General features: G+C 40.4%; 1 protein-coding gene and 1 pseudogene across 1 annotated transcript in view; both read left to right on the forward strand.

The window, feature by feature from the left end:
* Nucleotides 1–26348, forward strand: part of DENND1A (DENN domain containing 1A) — a gene marked incomplete at its 3' end in the record, with an annotated part of 1241355 nt that overhangs the window by 1093979 nt on the left and 121028 nt on the right. Inside the window, exon 19 of the mRNA XM_089664905.1 lies at nucleotides 8785–8916. Within this exon, the coding sequence (XP_089521031.1) occupies nucleotides 8785–8916 (132 nt within the window). The remainder of the gene's footprint in view (nucleotides 1–8784; nucleotides 8917–26348) is intronic.
* Nucleotides 24617–25691, forward strand: LOC149474731 (large ribosomal subunit protein uL4B pseudogene; annotated as a pseudogene).

The raw sequence follows: 26348 nt of genomic DNA on the forward strand, positions 1-26348 counted from the left end.
CAGACTAAACACTGTCTTTATTCACTGATGATGTCCTCCTAACCCTGACTTCCCTTCCCACATCTCTGTCAAATCTTCTAGTCATCTGATGACTGCATCAATCTCAGAATTGGGGTTAACCTTGCATCTTGAAGATGATAAGGAAATGTAGGCCACAACAGCAAAATAATCTAGAAACATATTGGTCCTAGAAACTGTATTTAAGATAGCATTACGCACCTTGCTAAATATATTCCTGATTACCCATGTACATGCTTTAGAAATTGTACTAAGCCTGGAACAATGGGACATATTTGATGGACTTTCATGTAAGCAGACTAGGAAATAGAATGCATAACCTTATTCTTTCGCTGTGTAACACAAGAACACATGAGAAATATTATTCAGCAATCCTATCTCGCCTCTGGATGAAAAACCCTTGTTGCCCACATCTTCACAGCCACCAAAATGGTTATCACCAAAGTCTCAAAGATGACCCTCCTTTTTGAATTTTGATTTAAAAATCAGATCAATGACAAAATGGTTCATGTGAAGCTGACATGTAACCTATATGACACACTTTCTTAAAGTTTGTCAACCTTGGATAACTTATTCATTACCAATTTTAGTACAGGCTTAGTATCCATATAGCTAGTAAACTCCAATTCCAAATAATGACTTTATCAACACTAACATCTTGAAAAACAGAAAAAAATATATTAAAAAATGTTTGAAAAAAAGGCCTGCAAGTACTTACCAGTTTTATATAATATGTTGTTTTTAATGCTACATTTTTAAAGGTGACATATATCTAATTTTATTTATCTGTTTTTTTATAGTTATCTTCTGTTATACTTCATTTTCATATACACTTTCTATTGAATTTCTTAATAAGAGTTCTGATCAAAGCTCTCCCCAGTCCGCTTTGCTGATAACAGCAGTCTGTATGCAAGTGCCAACACATTTAGTTATCTGTCGAGTCTGACATGGAAAAAGATCTGTCAGTGCTGGATAGATATCTGTCTAACCAGCATCTGTCAATCTGATTTATTGATTCTGATCCTGTCAGCTGGATATCTATATGCTGAAAGCATGAAGATATCTGTCAATGCTAAGAATGTCATCCGATACCTGTATGTATAAATGTGACACTGGTAGCACGCTCACTGTACAGACTCTTAAAATTAGGACTGCCAAGTGTGTGACTGTCATGTCTGCAAACTTAGGAATTCACCTAAAAGATTAATTTAATATTGACCAGCAAAATCTAGCTATTATCCTATAGCGGTATGCTCATGAGGGCCACAGTAAGACATGGGACCGAGAAGATTGCCCTGACCTAGCAAGCCGCCTGACACCTCTGACACTCTAGGTTCAGACATAAAGCACACAGGACACAATTGCACAGACACTTGAATGCAGTAATGCAATTGAGTATTTACTAAGACTTATGCAGTCAGCAAACAATAAATAATGTTTATGTGAATACCTCTTTATGTTACTACCACCTTGTTGGACTCAAAGTGTGAACACATGTGAACAGTGTTCCAAATATGCTCAGTAAGGAGCCTTTAACCTCAGGTATAAAAAGGAAAAGAAAGACTTCTCAGTGCCAGCCTGCTCCCTTCAAATCAAGATGCCACACGTCTACAAATAACACACTCTATAAAGCTAAATGTATGAGCTATGCTATGAATGGTTCCAGACAGAGTCCCCCTTTAACATATGCACAGAGATAAGCACTGAGTCCTGGGCTTGAGGAGTATCAAAGAGCATCTTGATGGGAAGAATGTCCTGGGTCTTCAGATAGCTTAATAAGGGCCCTAAAGTATTGCTATGTTGACCAGCAGTAGTAGATATTTATGTAGATGATTCCAGATAAAGATCACAAACTTGTAAGCAGGTGTGAGGGATAAAAGCTGTCTGCATGCAGTGTCCCTTCATGAAGAGTGTACACAGTGTGGGCTTCTGCCCACTCACCAATTCTGATGATACTGTGGCTCTAGTGATCCGGGATATCCTGGAAAGCTCCTGCAGAATCTGCAACCAGCATGGGATGCTCAGCCTAGCGCCTTGTGACACTGGGATTCCGCTGTAACTGAGGCGCTGATGATGCTTACGTCTCGGGTCAGTCACTTCTGCCAACAGGAAGCTGTGGATGGTTGATCTGGTGGCAGGTCTGTAGCTCACGTGCCAAAAACCTTCCACACCGTCCAGACTGCATGGCCCGCTTAACTCTCATAGCAGCCTAGTCCCTCTTGCAGTTTCAGCCTGTAATCCCCAGCGCATTCTCCGCAGTCTGACATATATATATCCTCTCCCAGCATTCATTTCTCCTCCTGCAGCTGGCTGGAACCAGTAGTTCACAACAGCATCAACTCCTTGCAAATCTCAGCCTTCTGGACTACATGTTCCAATATCCCCAGCTCTTTGTTAGATCCCCCTCTCTTTCTCGGTGCCACTGAACACAATGTCACTATTCCAACTAAACACTAGAGGGGGCATTAGGTCAACATAGTTCTTATTATAAATGTCTTTCGATGGCACAGGTAGGTGGACCAGCACTGGGCTACCATCCATATATATGGGATAAGCAGGGATCTAAGGCATTGATTAAAAGCTGCAGTCCAATCTTATCAACCTTACAGGACCAGAGCATTTTTTAGGTTTGAAGATGTATCAGTTTAGCTTCAAATAACCTCTCACCTTGCTAAAACCTCACTTCAAGCATTAAAGTGTATGGAAACCCTAACAATATACTCTTCTCCCTTGTGTTCCGTTAAATATACCCATGAAAGCATTTTGGATCTGTTCAATGAGTGCAAACAAATATCTGTGTATCCTTCCAGAAATCCAGTGAATTGGCAAATTCATGTGCACTCTTCAGTCTTATCTCAAGCAGTGTTATCAGTCCTGGCTACAGAACATCCCCCCCCCCCCCAAGGCAGTCAATACTCTTCTTGTTCTATGGTAACTGCACTGCTTCTCCATACATACAGTGCAGTGAGTGTTGTCACCTTAGGACATGAAGTATGTTGTTACTGGCAGAGTTTACGGACTGGTAAGCTGCAGTATATTACATTTCTGCTCTTGGTTTTTGGCTGCAATTTAAAGTGGAACTTTACCCATAACAACTTGATAAAAAGTGATGGTCTGTTGCAAGAAACATACATTCCACATATTTAGACTACCAAAATGAGTGTGTATGGTAAATTGCCTCCAGCACTGTTCCAGTTTCTTGTTGCCGGAGAGCCCTTGAGCAGCAGTAAATCTTTAGGCTGTCAGCAGATCGGCCTCTACAAATTTGGCACAGTGTGGAAAAATGGAGAGCAACTGAGCATGTGCAGAGCAGGATAAGATAGTGTTTTGCTGGATTTTAAATAGTATAGGCACGTATTTGTAATGTTTTACATAGCTATACCTGGAAAAGGGGCCAGCATGAAGTGATCTATCAGGGCCTAATTTACTGACTAAAGTTCCACTTTAACTATTGAATTGGGTTAAGCAGTGTTTAATTTTGTAGCACAAATTGAAAGCATTCACTGTATATTCTAGGTTGTGATAGGGAAACGCAGAGGGCAATTTTAGACAATATACACTTTCCAATTGTTTTTACAGTGGTAATTGTATGTACAGTATTTAGCAGAGCCTTTGATTTTTGCCATAAATCATTATTAGGTGAAATTCATGTGAGTATAAGACCATATGTGATTCCTTTTCATCACTTTGCTACATTAAATAATAATGCCAACACTTGCTTTTCAGTTTAATCATTTTTTCCCCAGTATTTGAATTTATATTGAAAAGCATACAGGAGAGAAGGATCTGATCATGTAAATCAGCGTAAGACTGAGCCGGATTTTTTTTGTGAACAGGAATTGATGCAGGAACAAATATGCTTGGTGATTTGTTGCTTGCTTGATCAATATGCTTATATATCCTACAGAGCATCCAACACATGCATTGGTCCCAATGTGGGGGGAGGGTCAATTTTTTATTTATTTATTTATATGCAGTTAGACTAGGACATCAGGGACTTAATTCACCACTACAGCAACAGTTCACTCCATTGTTGCAGTGCCTTAAAAAAGTACATTTTCCACATTTTGTCATGTTACAATGTAAATGTATTTTATTGGGATTTTATGTGATAGACCAACACAAAGTGGTACATAATTGTAAAGTGGAAGGGAAATGATAAATGGTTTACAAAACTGTTTCCAAATATCTGAAAAGTGTGACGTGTACTTGTATTCAGCCCACCCGAGTCAACACTTTGTAGAACCACCTTTCGCTGCAATTACATCTGCAAGTCTTTTTGGGGATGTTTCTACCAGCTTTGCACATCCAGAGAGTGAAATTTTTGTCCATTCTTCTTTGCAAAATAGCTCAAGCTCTGTCAGATTGGATGGAGAGCGTCTCTGAACAGCAATTTTCAAGTCTTGCCGCAGATTCTCAATTGGATTTAGGTCTGGACTTTGACTGGGCCATTCTAACACATGAATTTGCTTTAATCTAAACCATTCTATTGTAGCTCTGGCTGTATGTTTAGCTGTATATTTAGAGTCGTTTTCCGCCCCAGTCTCAAGTCTTTTGCAGATCCTAACAGGTTTTCTTCTAAGATTGCCCTGTATTTGGCTCCATCCATCTTCCCATCATCTCTGACCAGCTTCCCTGTCCCTGCTGAAGAAAAGCATCTCCACAACATGATGCTGCCACCACCATGTTTCATGGTGGGGATGGTGTGTTCAGGGTGATGCGCAGTGTTTGTTTTGCTCCACACATATTGTTTTGCTTTTAGGCCAACAAGTTCAATTTTGATCTCATCTGACCAGAGCACCTTCTTCCACAGGTTTGCTGTGTCCCCCACATGGCTTCTCACAAACTGCAAATGGGACTTCTTATGGCTTTCTTTCAGCAATGGCTTTCTTTTTGCCACTCTTCCATAAAGGCCAGATTTGTAGAGTGTATGGCTAATAGTTGTCCTGTGGACAGATTGTCCCACCTGTTCTGTGGATCTCTGCAGCTCCTCCAAAATTGCCATGGACTTCTTGGCTGCTTCTCTGGTTAATGCTCTCCTTGCCTGGCCTGTCAGTGTAGGTGGACAGCCATGTCTTGGTAGGTCTGCAGTTGTGCTATACTCTTTCCATTTTCAGATGATGGATTGAACAGTGCTCCGTGAGATGTTCACAGCTTGAGATAGTTTTGCATAACCTAACCCTGCTTTAAATTTATCCACAAGTTTATCCCTGACCTGTCTGATGTGTTCCGTGGCCTTTATGATGCTGTTTGTTCACTAATGTTCTCTAAAAAACCTCTGAGGGCTTCACAGAACAGCTATTTTTATACTGAGATTAAATTGCACACATATTGTTTCCATTAGATTTTAGTTAGGGGTATCAGATAAAAGGGGACTGAATACAAATGCACGCCACACTTTTCAGATATTTATTTGTAAAAAATGTTGAAAACCATTTATCATTTTCCTTTTACTTCACAATTATGTGCCACTTTGTGTTGGTCTATCACATAAAATCCAAATAAAATACATTTATGTTTTTGGTTGTAACATGACAAAATGTGCAAAATTTCAAGGGGAATGAATACATTTTCAAGGAACTGTATCTTGTCACTCCATTTGTATTCCATAAAACCCAGTGACTTCTCTACAGTTTTAGAAACTTTTGGGTCTGGGGTCACTTTCCTGATGAGCACTTCCTGTTTTTTGTGTGTGTATCTGGAAGATGGCTGTTACAAAATTCACTGGTTGCTCTTTATATTGTCTGTGTTGCTATTCTTTGTCTATTTGCTGTTGGTTTTCCTGAGCTAAGCCACTGCTAGCAGAATCTTACTGAACTTCTTGCTGTAGAACCATAAACATGCATGAGAGGTGATTTGAATGTGTATTTTTGCACCAAAAGCCTCAGAAAACAATCCCTCCCTCTGTGCTGTTGTATTTTGACAGCTGGAGGTTTCCCCACCATCAGAATACTATGATCACTGCCACCAGCTATAGCCAGCAGCAGTGATCATACAAAAAAAAAACCTGACAGGTTGGTTGTACTGAAGTCGATCAATAGATCGACTTCAGTACAATCGGCCTGCCCATAGATGGATTGAAATTCATCTGGTTCCTGGTACTGATTGATACTATACAGTTTTGCAATTTTGGATAAAGCAATAGCATTGCTTTGTTAGGGATCTTAAAATCATATCCGTATATCGTGCTAATAATACTTGCGTGATGCCATGCTAAACTAAGTAGTGTTTAGCCCAGGTCTTTGACATGTATTGACAACATTGGAAGATAGGAAGGGGTATGTTAGGTATTCCTTGGTTGTCTGAGTTGCAATATAATTTTTTGTGCTATATATTTGTGTTATATTTTTATACACAGCTATTAAAATTGTTATCATGGAGTAGTTGAAGAAGATTAGGATATCATTAATAATGACTAATCTCTCCCCTGCACTCACTCTGTTCAAAACACATGTGGTGCTTAATTCTTATGTAATACGTGGCTTATCACAAAGCCCCCATAGGTGACCTGTATTCATTTTTATTGTTTTAATGCACACAGTATATACAATAACATACACAACCAGAAATACATCTGTAAATTAAAAACCTTTTCTCTGTATGTATGTGTGTATTGTCTGTAGTTCTTTAGGCATATTCATTTTAATACCCTATTTTTCAGCTTCTGTAATCCCCTCTTTGCAAATAAATGTTAGCTTTACAAAGTGCTACATTGGGGGTGGCTATTCTTGGTGGGAGGAGGATGTATATATTTTAGGAAATGTGTCTTGGCCGACAAAATCATACATTGTGGTATTAGTGCAGTCTGGATAAGCCATATATTGTAACAAAAATGTAACATATTTAGTAAGGAAGGAATATACTTTATGCTTGCAAAAAATTGCTTTATGCCTGTAAAAAACTGTATTCTGTTTAACAAAAACCTACAATATACTTTTCATGTTTCCGTAGCTAATCCAGTGGGCAGTTGATTGAAGATTTAACTGTAAAAGGAGAATACAAGGCCCTACACATACTGAGATTCTCTATTTTCACTCAACTCTCACAAAATCTCACAGTATTTGGCCAATGTTCTAACAAATGAATTCTAATATTGTTCATGATATGACATTTTCAGTGAAACCTTATTCACATATACCATTAACCCTTGGTGTGCAGTAAGACTATTTTATTCGAAAGAGCATTCCTTTTTGAGGATCATCTACTTTTGGCATCCTAGTCATCATTACATTTTTGACATCTTTGAGATCTACTGATAACATAGTTAATTTGCGCAATTTTGCCACCTATCAGTGCTGCCAATCAGTGCCGCCTATCAGTGCCAGTCAGTGCTGCCTATCAGTGCCAGTCAGGGCCACCTATCGGGGCCATATATGAGTGCTGCCTTTCAGTGCTCATCAGTGATGCCGGTCAATGCCCATCAGTGATGCCTGTCAATGCCCATCAGTGCCACCTACCAGTGCCTCCTCATCAGTTCCACCTATCGGTGCCCATCAGTGCAGCCTATCAGTGCCCATCACTGCAGCCTCATTAGCGCACATCAGTGAAGGAGAAAAATCACTTATTTACAAAATTTTATAACAAAAACTAAGAAATAACGGGTTTTTTTAAAAACAAATTCAGTTCTTTTTGGCTTGTTTAGCAAAAAATAAAATACCCAGAGGTGATTAAATACCACCAAAAGAAAGCTCTATCTGTCTCAAAACAAATTATAAAAATTTCATATGGGTACAGTGTTGCAGGACCGCACAATTGTCATTCAAAGTGTGACAGCGCTGAAAGCTGAAAATTGGCCTGGGCAGGAAGAGGGTATAAGTGCCCGGTAGGCAAGTGGTTAAGGCAATGTAAACATAGAGGTAGACTTTAAGTTCAGTCTATAATTAAATCTTTATCTAGAGGACTTAAAGTGAGTAACAATATTTGCATAGCGTAGAATTAAAAAAATTAAAGATGGTAAAATATAAAACTAAAATATAAGAATCTACCATAAATTCAAATATAAAAATAAAATGATCTGCCATATTCCTGCTCACAGCATATAGCATTCAAAACATTCCATAGAGCATATACTGTATAATTCTGGAATGCCAGACAAGAATTTGTAAGTTGCCACAGGTGTGTGGAAGGGAAACCTCATGTCATCTGTTCTACAAAAGAAATCCACATTATTTGTCTAGGTTTAAATTATTGAGGTGCTTTCAGTGAAGGGTACTGTCATCCAGCATACAAAGACATTTTAGACACTTGTGTTCTTCCAACCTTGTGGCAGTACTTTGGGGAAGGCCCTTTTCTGTTCTAGCATGACTGTGCTCCTGTGCACAAAGCCAGCCCTTTAAAGACATGGTTTGACAAGGGTGGTATGTAGGAGCATCAACCCTGTTGAACATCTTTTGGATGAATTGAAATTCCAGTTGAAAGTCAGGTCTTCTCTTCAAACATCAGTACCTGACCTCACAAATGCTTTTTTGGCTCAGTGGGCATAAATTCCCACAGACACACTCTAAAATTCTGTGGAACACCTCCCCAAAAGACCAAAGTCCGTTATAGTTACACAGGGTTGCCAAATGGCTTCGGATCATTTGGTCAATGGCCACTGACAAAAACATCTTTTTTGGTTACCAGAGTGTCCACCTGTATTTGATCTCTTACACGTGGTCTCAACAAAAGACTCATGAAACAAAATGCAATCAACAATGAACATGGAAACAATTACACAATGTTTCACAATACTTATCACGTTTTCTATTACTCCTGTTCTTTAATCAGGACTTGGCAGAAAATGGATGCAGTGTTGCTTCTGAAGAACCTCTTCCTAGAATGTCACCTTCACCATCAGCTGAGAAGAAGGATCCTAAAAGCAGGGAAGACAGACGACCCATCACAGTGCACTTTGGTCAGGTAGGTCAAAGACAAGCCTCATGCCATTATTAATGTTGGATTACATAAGTATTTTGTATCTAAGTATATGTAATGCCATATTGTCAGACTAAGTATACACCACCATAAAGAATACTGTACATCAGCTATAACATTGTAACCACTGATAGGTTAAATAAATAACATTGATTATCTTGTTACAATGGCATCTGAAAGTTGGTGGTATATATTAGGCAGCGAGTAAACATGCTGTCCTTGAAGTTGATATTGTTGGAAGCAGGAAAAATGGGCATCGCAGTTTGTGCATGGGGCTGCGTAGCTGCAGACTGGTCAAGGTGCCCATGCTGATCCGTGTCCGCAGCCAAAAGTGCCTACAATGGGCACATGAGCATCAGAACTGGACAATGGAGCAATGGAAGAAGGTGACCTGGTCTGATAAATCATCATGCCTTACATCATGTGGTTAGCTGGGTACATGCTCCTCATGTACATAGTGTAGAGATGGCACCAGGATGCAGAATGGGAAGAAGGCAAGTTGGGGGAGGCAGTGTAATAGTTTGGGCAGTGTTCTGCTGGGAAATCTTGGTCCTGCCATTAATGTGGCACATACTACCTACCTAAACTTTGTTTCTGACCAAGTACATCTCTTCATGGAATGGTATTTCCTGATGATAGTGGCCTGTTTCATCAGGATAATGTAGCCTGCCACACTGCAAAATGGTTCAAGAATGGTTTGAGGAACACAATAATGAGTTTGAGGTGTTGACTTGGACTCCAAATTCCCCAGATCTCAGTCCAAACGAGCATCTGTGGGATGAGACAGAAAAACAATTCCGATCCATGTAGGCTTCACCTCACAACTTACAGGACTTAAGGATCTGCTACTGATGGCTTAGTGCCAGATACCACAGCATACAGAGGTCGGTCTAGTGGCATCCATGCCTCAACAAGTCAGAGCTGGTTGGTGGCAAAAGGGGTTCTGCTCAGTATTAGGTGGATGGTTATAAAGTAAAGACTGACTGGTGTATGTATAGCAGTCATTTTGTTTGTTTTAGATTAAGTAGTAAAGAGTAGTAAAGGATTGGAACCCTTTAGTTTTTTGTTTTTTTTTTGCTTTCTGTGTCACGTTGAGATTTTCTTTACCTCCTACCGCAAAAACCTAAAAGGAAGTGAGAGGAAATCTATAAAAAGTGAGCAGGATTCCCTTCTTAAACCGTTGTCAACTAAACAGGTTTCCCGATTAAAGATTGATCCTCATTTCCTTGTTCTGGGGACAGATCTCAAATTTGGTAATTCCCATCACTTTCTCTCATCCACATGGGCCACCATGACAAATAGGGTGAATTTACTTAGAAGGATCACAGATAGTAATTAACAAAAAAGACTGGGTTCTAACTCTTCCCTTTCTCCAAAAAAATAATTTGAGCTATACATACCCTCTAATAGTAAAAATCTTGTTTCTACTGTACATGGTTGCAGATACTACAGATAAAATACATTCTCAGCTCCTATTTACCACCCAAGGTATGTATCTGCCATTTAGAAATTAGAATATTGATATTTCAAGGCTTAGTAACTGGTAATTCATCTTTTGGGTGTTCTACAGTTTGACTTGTTTTTGCTTGTTATATAGTCAGTTTTTTGTGTCACAGTTGCCCATTAATTAAATGGCGGTGTGATGTTTAGAAGTGTTATGACTGGGACGATAATAAATATATATATATATATATATATATATATATATATCTTCTTTTTTTTTTCAATTTTATTTTTTGGTATGAGAATGCATTTGACATAAAGGTGGCCTCAATATTTGGCCAGTATAACAATGAATGAAAATGAGATTTTTAGGTAAATATGGAATATGGTATTGTAATATTTTCTATTCTTATATCAAGCTAGCAAGTGGAGCTCTAGGCTACCTTTTTATGTAAGTGAGCTGTAGGTGTAATTGTTTAAAGCCATTCCCTAAGGCAGAATTGAAAAACCGCAAAACAAACATTTATTATATTTCTATTCTTAGATGTGTTGGCTGCATTCGTTTTCTTTTTTAGGCTTTCCTTTTCGCCTGGTGATGTGATCAGAAAGTCTGTTGTTTTTCAACAGAATTAGCTATCCTGTAAATGTAGCAGTTAGAGGGTTGAGGCAAACCATTTAACATTGACAGGGATGCTCACAATGGTCAGCTTTTAATTATTTATGTAAAACCTTTATCCCAAAAGGAACAAAATTGTTGCTGTAACCGCTTAAAAAGTGTTTGCTGAACCACCTACCTCTAATGCCGGAAAGGGCTCTTTTTGGCTTAATTCATTTGCCAGGAATTAAAATAGGGCTGCAAGCAACTCCTTATTATCATATCCCTTGTGGCATGGGAAACTCTTTAACACAAATGGATCTACCTTGAACCCCCTACTATCTCTCTAAACATAGCTAAATTGTCCTACGTTTTCCTCATGGAGTGGGTGGAGTCCTCATTATATAGTTGGTAAGGTTGCATAAAGACACCAGTCCATCCAGTTCAACCTGTGTGGGTGAATGTGTGTGTTCTTGTCAAACACATTGCCCTTATCCCTGTATATTGTGTTTGTCAAGATACCTGCCCAAGAGTTTTTTTAAAATAACTCAAAACTGAGGTCCTCCAGTCCTCTATTAACTTTGCTGCCCTTCTCTGGACTCTCTCCAGTTCCCTCACCTCTCTCCTGAGGATTGTTGACCAAAACTGGACAGCATACTCCAGATGCGGCCGAACCAGAGTTTTGTAAAGTGGCATGATTATAGTTTTATCTCTTGAGCAAATTCCCTTTTTAATGCACGCTAATGCTTTGCTTGCTGCAGCTTGGCATTGCATGCCATTTCTGAGCCTGTCCTCTACTAGGACCCCCAGATATTTTTCCATCCTAGATTCCCCCAGAGGTTCTCCTCCTAGCGAGTAATTTGCATTCATATTTTTAGCCCCCAAGTGCATTACCTTACAATTTTCAACATTAAACTTCATTTGCCATGTATTTGCCCACCCCATTATTTTAATGAAGTCTTCTTGTAAAGTTTTTATATCTTTTTGTGATATATTTGCCCTACTTAGCTTTGTATCATCAGCAAATACTGAGATTGAGCTCTTTATACTAACCTCTATATCATTTATGAAAAAAAATAAACCGAATTGGCCCCAGGACAGAGCCTTGTGGCACCCCACTTACCAATTCAGTCCAGTCCGAGTACTCGCTATTTATCACCACCCGTTGGACGTGTCCCTTTAACCAGTTTTCTATCCATAAACAAAACCTGTGGTCCATGCCTTAGATCTTAGTTTGTGAATTAAATGTTTATATGGAGCTGTATCGTAAGCTTTTGCAAAATCCAGATACAACACATTCACTGCCGTTCCTTTATCTAGATGGTTTACTTCCTAATAGAATATTAACAGATTGGTTTAGCAAGAACGACCTTTCGTAAATCCATGCTGATTACTACTAATTATACTATTTTCTTCAGCAAATTCTTGGATGCAGTCCCTTATCATCCCCTCAATTAGTTTACATACCATTGATGTTAGACTGATTGGTCTGTAGTTCCCAGGTGTATGTCTCTGCCCTTTTTTGAATAGTGGTACCACTTTGGCCCTCCGTCAATCAGTTGGTACTATTCCTGTCAGTATGCTATCCATAAAGATGAGGAAATTACGGGTTCAAAATTTCTCTAAAACTTGGCAATCCTTCATTCAAACCTTGCCTGTAGAAACTGAACAATCTATAATGCAATGCTTTCAATACACTCAATGGTATCTACTCAGACTCTTGAACAATGATCCTCCAAATGACATTCCACATCCCTCCTAAATTGAATTGCACCAATTGAACTGCAAATTGAGCCCCCCCCTTCCTTTTATTTGCTACCATCTAGCCAGACTGATATTCATTCAAATCTTTCTTAACCTCCCTGGAGGTATCCCCGAGTGTAGCTCGGGGTAAAGTTTCAGCACCACAAGCGGTAACCCCGAGCTACACTCGGGAATACCATGCAGTGTTGCTCCGGGATCCCTTCTGCACTTACCTTGTCCTGCGCTCTCGCGATGTCCCCCCTGCAGCGTCCCCGGCAGTGTCCTCCAGCTGATGCCGGTATCTGTCTTCCGGGTTCTGTTCCCTGCAACGTCAGGACGTACGGGGACGGAACTGGTGGGAAATTTAAAAATGTCAAAAAGTGACATTCACTAAATACACTAAAATCACATAGTATAACATTACTGTATCAAACCATTTCACATACATTTTGTCCCTAGTGCTTTGTCCTGTGCCCTGCCTGCATTATTACTGTTCTTTCTGCCTGGAAACTGAGAAACGTCCATGGCGTCCAAAAAGCGTCCCTTTAGGTCAAAAGCGGTTTTAGACCAGCTAGAGAACAGCGATAGTAAATTAGAACTACTTGCAGAATTGAGTGATAATGATTCGTGGGGAAATTCGTCATCAGACACTGAAAACGATTTTGCGACTTTGCTCAGTGATGTGCGAACTTGGCGCTATATTTAAAATTTCAGTGTTTTTGGTTTGATTATATTATTGAATGAAATTTATTATTATATTATTATTTTTTATGAATATTTATTAAATTATAATTTATGACTTTGTTTTTCAAATTTGAACATACCCGGGATGTTTACTAGACTCTTGTTCGGACAGATTTCAGTGAGTTATTCCTAAAAATTACAGGCCTACATTAAAAAAAACTACAGATTTCCATGCAAAAAAATTTACCGCTTTGAGCACAGAAATACTGACATAATCAGACCGCTAGGGAGGCTACTATACATAATCAGATCCAGCACTTTTAGATCTCTTTCAGCACATACTTCTAGCTTGCCTTTCTTGATTTGTTGGCCAAATGTTGGGCCATGGTTCTTGTTAATGGCATTCTTGCAAAAAAAGCTGGAGTCTGGTTTCAATTTGTTAGCGTATCTAAATCTGCTAGCGTATCTAAATCTGCTAGTGCGTCTAACATTGCCCGTCCCCAAGACTGTCAATGCTGCCGTCCAAAGATGTTTCTGTTGCTCCTTCATCCAGAAGGGAGGCACTCTAATACAGAAGGTGTACCACATCTAATGATTGGTATGCTGCAATATATTATATTTATGGTTTTTGGTTTAATACCATTTTAAGCCCTAAAAATTATGTCAAGGATTCAGACTAAATGCAGTGTAATTTTGTAAGTCAATCTACTCAATGCTCAAGGAACTATCCTAGGGTTCTTCAAAACCTTGGTTGAGAAAGGCTGGTATAGTAAGTTGGAGTTAAAGTGCATCAAAACACTTTAACCAAATATGCTGTTGCACATTTCTGTGTTGTCAAAAAGTTTAGAGACATTGTGAGACAAAGTGCACTTAATTCTTTTTGCCCCAGTGCCCTGACCTAAGCTGCCCTACTCTCATCCTCCGCGCATGCATCACCTGCGACCTTTGGGGTTTGATTACATCCCGCACTGCAAGTTTCCCTCTCCTGGTTGCGCTTGTCCAAGTCTGTCTCCTGGCTGGGTTGATGGTCCAATAGAAGTCTATGAGAGTGTAATGCAAAAGAAGTCTTATAGTGCTGAATGTAAGAAATCCCGGAAAGCTTTATGTGACATATCTCAGGAAGTGCAGATCTGTTGAGGGTGGGGGTGGGGTGTTTTGAGTTAGGACACAGGGGCAAAAAGAATTAGGCTACATTTGCATGGGCGGCTAACGCAGGTGAGAATGACATCAGCAGGAATCTTTCAGCCACCTGTGAGCAGATATCTGTGGCCACCAAGCCCTATACACTTCAATGACTACATCCAGCAGTGATCACAGCAGGTAATATCTGGCTGGGCGAACAGCCACGGATAGTTGCAGCTAACCACCAACTTGTCATTGAAGCTGCAGCTTGCTGCTTACAGGTGGCTGAAACAGTTGCAGGAATCAGCAAATTCCTGCTGCTGTCATTTGCACCAGCACTAGTCACCTTTGTGACCATAGCCTAAGACCCCGGTCACACTGGGTGCGATTTGCCATGCCATGTGACTTGCAAATCACATGGCAAGTCACACCCTATTGTCTGCCATTAGAGCGGTCATAATGGTGCGATTCTGACTTGGTCGGCGCCGCACCGATTTCTAAAGTAGTGCATACACTACTTTAGGTGCAACTTGCATAGACATCTGTGTCTTGCAAGTCGCACCTCAAGTCCGAAGTCGTGCGATTTCGAAGTTGGATCGGTGTGACCGGGGTGTTAGTTTACTTTGTCTGAAACGGCACCTAAATTGTAATCCATTTTTTATGTTCTGCTTTCAGTTAAATCGTACCATTGAGGTATATCTACAGACACTTTGTTTCATAAGATGACCTCGCTATTTTACTTCGTGTTCTGCAAAAGAAGTGTTCTTTTGTGAGAGTTTGTGTCTGCTTTAATTTCCTTTCTTTCATCTGGGATTTCTGCCTGTTTGTTAAATTCTTCTTTCTTCTTTAAATCACTGGAAAAGTATCAAGAGCAACTTTTATCTTAATTTATCTCCTTTGATTTCATTCTATTGTTTAGAATTTCATCATTTCTCGTTATCTAATAAAGCGGTATAAAACCCAAAACCAAATATGTGATATATTGCAGCTTACTAACCATTAGCTGTGTTGGTGGCTGTATCAGTTTTCTTTCTTTTTTTTACTTCCCCCATTTTCATCTGGTGATCTGGCCAGTAACAAATCTCCTGTATAGGTGAGACACAACTCTGGTTGAAGGAGCGCAGGAGGCACAGCGGACAGCAACATTTTTGTGTTAAATATATTAGCAGATTTAAATACACTAACTGAAGCCAAACTCCAGCTCACACTTTATAATCAGTTGGAGCAAACAGTTTTTTGGGGGATAAATGCTTTACATGAACAAATAAAAACTGATCATTTTAACCACCTCTGCCAGTGTTGAACGGTTTGTCTCATCCATGTAAACTGATGCATTCCGCTTAAGAGCTTAGGCTTTTAAAAAATCAACAGACTTTCTAGTTGCATCACCAGATGAAAATAGAAGAAAGAAAGCCTTATAAAGAAAACTAATGCTGCCATCACACCTAAGAATTGGTGTGCTGCAATATAATAAATGTTTGCTTTTGGGTTTAATACTGCTTTAATGTCAATTAAGGAAACAAAATCCATGTCCTCCTGAAATCTTTCCAACAAATTTGGCATCTCTGATAAACCATTGTAGCGATTTTCCATTTTCTTACTGACAAAAGTGTCAGTGAGGAATACCATACAATCTTTAGAAATATAATGGGTTGGATGAGGTCAGAAATGATGTAGATATGAAGTAATATCACCTTGGAACAATAAGGGTCCTTTCACATGGAGTGGACCTGTTTAGTGGATCCGCTTGCTCAGCGGGGGGGGTCTCTCCACTGATCCCCGCTGAGCAAGCAGATAACAGCTCTCAGATCTGTGTCCATTCCGCTGCAGCAAAGCAAAAATAGAGCTGCTCGTTCTCCTCAATGGGCGGTCGGATGAAAACGGAACGCCTGTTCGTTTTTGTCTGATAGAAGGAGAATTGGATCTCCATCCGTCCCTTTTTGGTAGATCGGATAGGATGTCGGCGGGTGTAAATGGACACATGTCCGTTTACACCTGCTGCTCCATAGAGGAGAATGGAGGTTCTGATTGGTCCATTTACCAAGCTATGACAGACCCCTGCACACTTTCTACTAATCAAAGGAGGCCAGTATTGAGAGAAATCTGGAGGATACTGTTGTTGCCTTTGGGCCCTAGCAGCTACCGTCCATTGATATTACTATTAAGATTTGGGCATACAACTTCATTGCATGTTGACAATTTACATTACAGGGAATCCTATCATCTACAATCAGAATAAGGGCTTGTTCACACTTGACTACATTTCTAACTCTTCAAAAACGTCCCTATAGCATTAGTATGGGTGTTAGACTGGCGTTAATGAGCTTTAGTATGGGAATTTTACAAGCATTAAAAACGCTCCCTAAACGCCTTATGGGCGGTTTTCAGGTATTTTACAAGCGTTAAAACTGCACCACAAACTCCTATAGTGAACTCTAATGGTATTAACGTGCCGCAAACGCCCGTAAATGCCTGCCAGTGCGTTTGAGGAGCATCACCACAGACCTGAATGGGAGGCGTTGAAAGGCTTCAGACTCCTCCTGACTCGACATGAGGCTTCAGTTTTGAAGCGACGCCAACACTTCATGTTTTGATGTGAACAGCACTGTGTGCTGCCTATAGTATCATTTCCATAGGCATTTGAGGAGCGTTAAAAACGCCCCTCAAATGCCTGCTTTCAAAGCCAGTGTGAACTAGGCCTAAGAGAGAGAAAATATTCTATTGGTATGATCCTAAATGCCGTTTTCTGCAATACCATCAGCTCTTGCGGCCAACAGAACTTAAAGCAGAACCCTAGCTAAAAAGAAAAGGGAAAATGTGGCAGCCTATTAAAAGATACAATAAATATAGTAGCTCATGCTGCAATGTTTACTTTCAATCCAGTGCTGTGCCACCTCGGTACTATTCTTTCATTATTTCATAACATCTGACAGCCAGCTTCATTCAACCCACTTCCTTGGAGCCCAGGTCTTCCTGGACCCAATTCATGTCTGTTACTGTACACATTGCCAACAGAAATGGACCAGTGATTAGCTCATATCTTTGTCACTCTGCTCCTTCCCCCTATCATCATGCTGCTTGTCAGCACATGAACTGATTGGCAGTTTTTTCCTCTTAGACTCCAGCACTGCTGTATAGAAACTATAAAAGGCTGATACCAAGTCAGATTTTAGGTACTTATACTGTTTGTATTAAAAAAAATGTATATATAAATTTTATGATGTATAAATCAATACAGAGCTTCTTGAATTTGTATCTTTTAGATTTGCCTGGAGTTCAGCTTTAAGGCCTCCATTTTACATGGCTTTTCTCTGCCACACAAGCCACCTTCTTACATTTTAAAAGCACATTTACCCAATCCTTGGCAAGAATGAGTAGGCTTCATATCTGGATGAAGCTTTAGAGTCTCAAACTGGGAGGCAAAAAAGTGGTCCACCCAGGGGCGGACTGACAACTCATGGGGCCCCCGGGGAATAGGGGATCATGGGCCCCTGTGTCCTTGCCCAAACTCAAAAAATCCTATGAAAAAGGTACCAGGGGCATCTCATGGGGCACCCTACTGACCCCGGGCCCTCGGGCAGTGCCCGAGTTTCCAAATGGTCAGTCCGCCCCTGGTTCCACGCTACAGTTTCTACCTCCAAAAATGTTCATGTTGGCCATTTACCATTTGCTGTCTTGAAAAAACAAGTTCAGGGCTGGATATATACTTTTATCTCCCTCCAGACAAACTTTCCTTTACATCTTCCCCTTCAAAAACGCTATATCTTTTTTGAATTAATTGTTTATGTCTCAGGAGGACTTCAAGCAAATTCTTGTACAGATTTAGCAGAACAGAGAGTTAACCATTCAGTTTGTATTGGAATAGGAATATGAATGTTTTCAAACACTGAGGTTAAACTGAATGAGGGGGTGGGGAACAAGAACAACATTCCAGCCCCCCATGGGGTGCAATTTACATTGTCCTATGTTTGAATTGGTGAGCCTTACATGATGAGAGAGCGCGGGGGTGGGGGAGGAGGGGATTACATAAGTGAAGGAAGGAGTTGGGGACAACAAATTCTGAGGAATATATGTAAGGGGAATGGGCAGCTACAAAGAAAGAAAGGAACAGAGAGGAGAGAGGTATGAGACCAGGAAAGGTAAGGTTGGAAAGCTAAAGGAAAGAGGATACCAGGTAATTAAGCATCCCATAGAAGACCTCAGTAATTACATAGGTTGAAAAAAGACACAAGTCCATCTAGTTCAACTAAAGAAAACAAAACAAATAGAACCTTTATATACCAAAATCTATACCTACAGTTGACCTAGAGGAAGACCAAAAACCCTATCAAGCATGGTCCAATTTGCCCCAGCAAGGGAAAAAAAGCCTTCTGGATCCTGTGAAGCTATTTGGATATTCCTGGATCAACAGTCGTTGGTGTTATTACCTGTAAATGTTAATATCCAGTCATATTCTGTGCAGTAACCAGTTGCCGACTGTGCTATAGCTGAATGACGGCTACTGCGTGGTCGGCTAGTTCTGGGAGGGCATCTATTGCCATCCTAGAATCCCTCTTCCGGGGCGCACTCTGTGATTGCTGTGTCCTTCCAATCACAGTGGCCCTTTACCATGTAATCAGATGTGGTCAATCATCGCTGATTACAGTGTTGTTTACAAGTTCCCGGTTATCGGCAGTCTTTTCCTCACACACTGTGACAGCATGGGGAAAGGAGAGCAGGTAACCGGAATTTCTCAGAGGCACATTTACACTGATAATAAGTACCCTGATAATCAGTGCAGATCAGTGCTGTCTATCAGTGCCCATCAGTGCAGCTGATAGAGCCCCCTATCAATGCCCATCAATACAACCAATCAGTACCACCTATCAGTACAGCCTCATTAGTGTCCATCAATGCAGCCTATCAGTGCTCATCAGTACAGCCTCATCAGTGAAGAAGAAAATAATTATTTGCTAAACGTTTCTAACAGAAATTAAGAAAAAAAGTTTTTCAAAATCTTCAGTCTTTTTTTGTTCGTTTAGCAAAAAAATAAAAAAAACCCAGTGTTGATTAAATACCACCAAAAGAAAGCTCTATAAGTCTAAAAAAAAAGATACAAATTGCATTTGAGTACAGTGTTGCATGACAGCGCATTCAAAGTGCAACAGCACTGAAAGTTGAAAATTGGCCTGGGCAGAAAGGGGGTGAAAGTGCCCGTTAGGCAAGTGGTTAAGAAATGTATCCGGCTCTTTTTTTAAAACAAACTACTGAGCTGGACAGAACTAGCTCTTGAGGGTCTTCATCCGAATAAACAAATAGGGTCCAGTATAGCTAGGTATTTATAAACGTTTTGGTTGCAATGAAGAGCTTGACACTTTCAGTGTTTAATGTCACTTGGTCCTAGAAATCTAAGTACCTCTGAACTGTGGTTATATGGGTCATAGTATACTGTGTTTACACAGGAGCATGCCGTAATACAGACTGATCATAGGGGAACTATGCCAGGGATGCTGAATAAACAACGGATCATTACATATCTGAGAGTTCCACACTGCTCTCATGTAATCATGTGTATAAAACACGTCGAGTTAATGTGAGAATTTATAAAGAGGAGCAACGTTTCTGGGGCTGAGATTCTACTGATTCACTCACCGGAGACAGGTGACATCATAAAATATGTATCTAAACCATGCACCAGAGATCCACAACATCCATTGGAATACAGCCTAACCGTATATTAGAGATTGGCAACATCACTGAACGTATATCACAAGAAAGTATGGACTTCATTCATTCAGACATATGTATAGTACTGTAGATATAAATATTCATGCAGGGGAAAACACAGTTCATTCTACTTCCCTGTGCAGCACAGTGTGTATCTGACAGCATTGTTTGTATTGCAATCCCTCCCCTGTATTATACATAGTGAGTGGCACAGTGAAGTAAGTGAATAAATACTTCAACAGAAAGGCAAATGGAAAGCAGTATTAAACACAAAACACATTTATTACATTATAGCTTACTGATTAGATGTGCTGGCGGCATTCGTTTTATTTTTAGGCTTTCTTTTTTTTTTTTTTCACCTGGTGATTCAGCCATTAAGTCTGTTGTTTTTCAAAAGAACAAACTCTCCTGCATATTACATGGATGAGACAAACCGTTTAACACTGGCAGGGGTGCTTACAATGCTCACCTTTTATTTATGTAAAACCTTTATCTCAAAAGAAACAAAGCTGTTTTCTGTAAGTGCTTGTAAAATGTTAGCTGGAGTTTGGCTTTATTTTGTTTGTGTATTTAAATATGCTAGCACATCTAGAGCTCCCCTCCCCCCAAACTGACACTGCTGCTGTCCAAAGGTGCCCCCTGTGCTCATTTATCCACAGTGTGGACACTCTAATACAAAAAGTGTGTTACTGGTCAGATCACCAGGTTAAAGCAGAGGGAAGAAAAAAAATAAATAAAAAAATAAAACTAATGCAGCCATCACATCTAATGATTGATAAGCAGCAATATATAACATTTTTGGTTTTGGGTTTTAATATTGCTTTAGGTCTAAGACTACATTTACATTTGCATCCTGTGAACGTGTGAAAAATACAGTTGCAAGAAAAAGTATGTGAACCCCTTGAGATTACGTGGAGTTTTGCATGAATTGGGCATAAAATGTGCTCTGAACGTCATCTAAATCACAACAATAGAAGAACACAGTCTGCTGAACATAATACTACACAAACATTAGATGTTGCCATGGTTTAATTGCACATAACATGTAAACATTCACAGTGCAGGGAGGAAACATTATGTGAACCTTTGGACTTAATAACTGGTTGATCCTCCTTTGGCAGCAATAACCTCAACCAAACGTTTCCTGTAGTTGCAGATCAGACCTGCACAACGATCTGGAGTAATTTTGGACCACTCCTCTTCACAAAACCGTTTCAGTGTAGCAATATTCTTGGTATGTCTGGTGTGAATCGCTCTCTTAAGGTCATGCCACAGCATTTCAATCGGGTTGAGGTCAGGACTCTGACTGGGCCACTCCAGAAGGTGTATTCTGTGCTGTTGCAGCCATTGTTTTGTTGAATTACTTGTATGCTTTTGGTCATTGTCCTGTTGCATCACCCATCCTCTGCGAAGCTTCAGTTGGCGGACAGATGGTCGTACGTTTTCCTGAAAAATGTCTTGATAAACTCTGGAATTCATTTTCCCATCAATGACAACAATCCGTCCAGGCCTTGAGGCAGCAAAGCAGCCCCAAACCATGATGCTCCCTCCACCATGTTTTACAGTGGGGATGAGGTTTTGATGTTGGTGTGCTGTGCCTTTTTTTCTCCACACATAGTGTTGTGTGTTCTTCCCAAACAACTCAATCTTGGTTTCATCTGTCCACAGTATATTTTGCCAGTAGTGCTGTGGAACATCCAGGTGCTCTTTTGCAAACTTCAAACGTGCTGCAATATTCTTTTTGGACAGCAATGGCTTCCTCCGTGGTGTCCTCCCTTGTACTCCATTCTTGTTTAATGTTTTCCTTATTGTAGATGTGTCAACAAAAATGTTAGCATGTGCCAGAGATTTCTGTAAGTCTTTAGCTGACACTCTGGGATTCTTCTTTACCTCATGCAGCATTCTGCGCTGTTCTCTTGCAGTCATTTTTACAGGACGACCGCGCCTAGGGAGAGTAGCAACAGTGCTAAACTTTCTCCATTTGTAGACAGTCTGTCTTACCGTGGACACATGAACATCAAGGCTTTTGGAGATACTTTTGTAACCCTTTCCAGCTTCATGCAAGTCAACAATTCTTGATCGTAGGTCTTCTGAGAGCTCTTTTCTGCGAGGCATGGTTCACATCAGACAGTGCTCCTTGAAACCAGTAAACCCAAAACAGGTGTGGCAGGACAGCTGTCAGTAACACATCCAATATCATCACACTGATTGGAGTCAAGGTTGGCTCACTCCTGGCTCCAATTAGCTCTGGGAGAAGTCATTAAGCTAGGGCCTCACATACTTTTTCCTCCCTGCACTGTGAATGTTTACATATTATGTGCAATTAAACCATGGCAACATCTAATGTTTGTGTAGTATTATGTTCAGCAGACTGTGTATTTCTATTGTTGTGACTTAGATGACGTTCACAGCACATTTTATGCCCAATTCATGCAAAACTCCACGTAATCCCAAGGGGTTCACATACTTTTTCTTGCAACTGTATATGTTGTTCTTGCAGTGCCATTCATTGCTAATGCACCCCAAATGTTGCAAAGCAGATGCATGTTTTTAACGTGAAATGTGTGGAAAAACACAAAAAGCTTGAAGCTTAAAAAGGTGCGTCAATTACTTTGCTGCATTTGTTGTGCAGAGGGCAAGTCATTGAAATTAACTGGCTATGTGTTAAGCACAACAACACAAAAAAAGGACATAAATGCACAGTGCCTGCCATTGTATGTCATTGTGTGATTGGGGTCTAAAAAACACAACTTACCTTGTCTTGTCTTCTTTGTTACAGAAGTTATTAAAGCCCTTTAATAACTTCTGTAAAAAAGAAGACAAGACGAGGTAGGTTGTGTTCTTTAGGCCCCCTCTCCTCCTGTACTCCTCCTTTTCCCCAATACCTTTTTTGGAACTTCCTAAATGCATACCTTTATTTTCACCTGTGCTCTGCATAGCTACCAACTGTCCCTGATTTCGAAAAAAGTTACTCATTTGTCCTTCATTTTGGTCTGATCTATATAGTTGTATATAAAATTTACTAAAATTCAACTTTAATTGTTATGTAGCATTTTACATAGTAAACCTAGAAGGTCGTACATTTGGTAAAAAAGAAAGGGCAGGTAAATGGGGATTTTGAATGGTGGGGTTTAGATATAGTTACCAGCATATGTAACAGTGGCTACTCTGCTCGAGATGAACTATTTGCTTTTCTGACCCCAACTGCAGTAACAAAGGGTCTGGCATTCTCTAACGTTGTTGCTTATGCCATTGTCAAATCTAATAGCCTCTCTTCAAATTAAGATTAACGTGGGCTAAACAAAATCAGCATGTGTGTGCTTCCTTCCAAAAGAGATGACAATATACAGTAAAGCCTCAGTGCTATTAGTGAGCAATAGAAGTGTGGTAAAAACAGCACCAGTTCTTTTAACTGGTCACACAACAAAACAGTCACCTAGTTATATACATCATTCTGGTGTCCTTCGCGTGGGCCTAGAATTGCCCACCCACCAGGCATCAGGAGCGACCCCCTCTTTCTTCTGTACTGATACAGATATATTCTCTACAAGCTTTAATGGAAGAATGGGTTTTCCAATATCCCATGGTCATCTACAACCTTGGCGGATGCAAGTCACAGTATTCTTTATCGGATATAACTTGTCTTCACTAATCTGCTTCATATAAGGGCTCTCCTGCCTGTCCTCTTTTCTCCTTTTTTCTTTCAGTGAACATTTCAGAGGACTTAATTTTTCCACCCCAAGCACCCACCTTTTAGCATACATCTTTTCACTGTACCTCAGAATTCAGTGATAGTCAGCGTGTACAATCACACAGCTCCCAACTGTCCCTCATTTGGAACCAAATTCCTCTATCCCTCTTTCACATCTTTAGACCTTTATAAACAAAAAGTACATTTTACATTTGTTCTAGAAGCTAGACATTTTTGTACATTATTGCATTCCCTGCATTTAGGCAAAAAATGCCCCTGTATCTGTATCACCCCCTCATTTGCCTGTGTACTTACCTGAGCCTGATGTTGATCCAGCACTGTGCCTGTCTGCAGCTGCTCTCTCCTCACGATCTGCTCACAGAGGCAGCAGTACGAGTCATTGGCTAATACTGTTGTCAATCACACTGTGAGCAGAGAAAGGGGGGCGGGGGTTTGACAATTCAAGCCTGGCTTGGGATCGAGCCTGCAGGAGTGCCCCCCATAGCAAGTCACTTGCTATGGTGGCACACAAAGAAGAGGAGAAGTCAAGAGTTCCATTGGGGGGACCCCAGATAAGGCTGATCAGAGCGACTCTGTGCAAAAAACATTGCACAGAGTAGGTACGTATATTATGTTTGTCATTGCCTTGCCTATTCTCTCTGTGGCCACCATTGAGCAGTAGCCTGGAGCCAGTGGTCAGCATGGCCTGCATTCATTGTTTGACCATGGTGTACCCCAAAAAAGGGGGAAACGTCAGACAAAAAGTAACTATGCCTTCAGTGTTCAAAGCTCCTATATCTCCGGATATAGTCAACTTTGTTCACACCAACCTGTGCAAGAACAACAGGCAGCCATATGCAGTGAGCAAGCTTGCTGATCACCAAAACAGTGCTGAATCACTGGGAACTGGCAGAGCTGTTTCCATATTCCCTGTGTTCGCTGTGCTAGAACACCGGTCAGGGTGCTTTTCAAAACCTGTGCAGAGGAGGGCATTTGTTTGCCCCAACAAAGTCCTTGGGATGCTGGCGCCTTACAATCAGTGTAACCCAGAAGAGATATGCTGATTGATCTGCTCTGGCTGCACTTGTCATGTCTAAAGATCACCACATTGACGAGATCCTAGAGGTTCCACTGGTAGTTGAAGATAAAGTTGAAAGTTACAAGGAGGTAGTTCTGCTGCTGAAGAAACTCAAAGCATGGTGTGACATCAAGAAGGTCTATGCTTCCCAATGTATGTATGTTGATAAAGGTAGGATGATAAACTACCGTTGCATCCAATGCAGAGGCCCTTGTGTCATCTAGAATAAAGATAATGGCATCATTAATGTCTTTAGAAATATCCCAGGAATTACGCTCATTAATATAAACAAACTGAACTTTTTAAGGCTGGCTCCAGCTGGTCACTTTGGAGGGTTCTGTATCTGGACAAAGTACCTTCCACAAACCTTTATGGCACATGGAGCAAACCAGCAACCCTAAAGGCAAACAACAACCTCCTCATGTAAAATAACCAACACAGATTTGAGCAGATTCTTGAAAAGTAAGGAGATCCAGAAGCCTCTGCGTGTTCCAAATAAAAATAAAAAAAAAAGAAAGTAAAGTGCAGAGAACCCAAGCAGAACCCACTGAAGAACTTGAGAGCCATGATGTCATGATGAGGCTGAACGCTATGCTATCCTGCTCCAAGATGAGAATATTAAGGCAGAACAAAGGATGAAAGAGGCAGTATTAGCCTGCCCTGCAGAGGCCAAGAAAAATCTTAAATGTGACTCCTAGAGGTTCAGCACTCTGGAATTGTTACCAATCAATCATTTAATATGAACCACTGTTGGTGTTATTAGAAAGAGACATTAAAGCATTGCAAACTAGCACATTACAAAGGACTTACCCTAAAACAAAGCCCTCCAGTGGAGTGCTGTCACGGCTCCCCAGGGCTTCCATCCTCACCCGGTCTTCCTTCTGGGTTCGTGAGCTCTGGCTGTCTGACTGGCTGAGCCGCAATGACATCACTCCAGCACATGCGCGCAGGAGTCCCGGGCCACGGCACAGTGCTCTGAAGTAATGGCATGAATATGCCGTTCCTTCAGAGCGCATGTGCCGGCTATCAAAAAGGGCTAATATCTCCTAAACTGAGCATGTTTAGGAGATATCAATTTTACCTGCCTTATTATAAGCTCACCTGTAGGTAAAATTATTAAAGAAGAGTTTACTACCATGTTAACATTAAAAAGTGCTGTGGATCAAATGTTCCATCCAGCATCTAAACAATGGCATTTATTATTTTATAATAATAATGATATAAATTAGAAAACAGGTAGTGGTGAAAACAAATCACTTTATTTTTTTAGTGTATTGTCCATAGACTGTGGTTACTGAGATGGGGGGGCATGAGTCTGTCTTTCCAACATGCTTTGTGCTAAAAAGTATTCCTCT

The sequence above is a fragment of the Staurois parvus genome, unplaced genomic scaffold, assembly GCF_062004578.1.
Source record: "Staurois parvus isolate SC_StPar_1 unplaced genomic scaffold, SC_StPar_1.0 ptg000002l, whole genome shotgun sequence".
NCBI lineage: Eukaryota > Metazoa > Chordata > Amphibia > Anura > Ranidae > Staurois > Staurois parvus.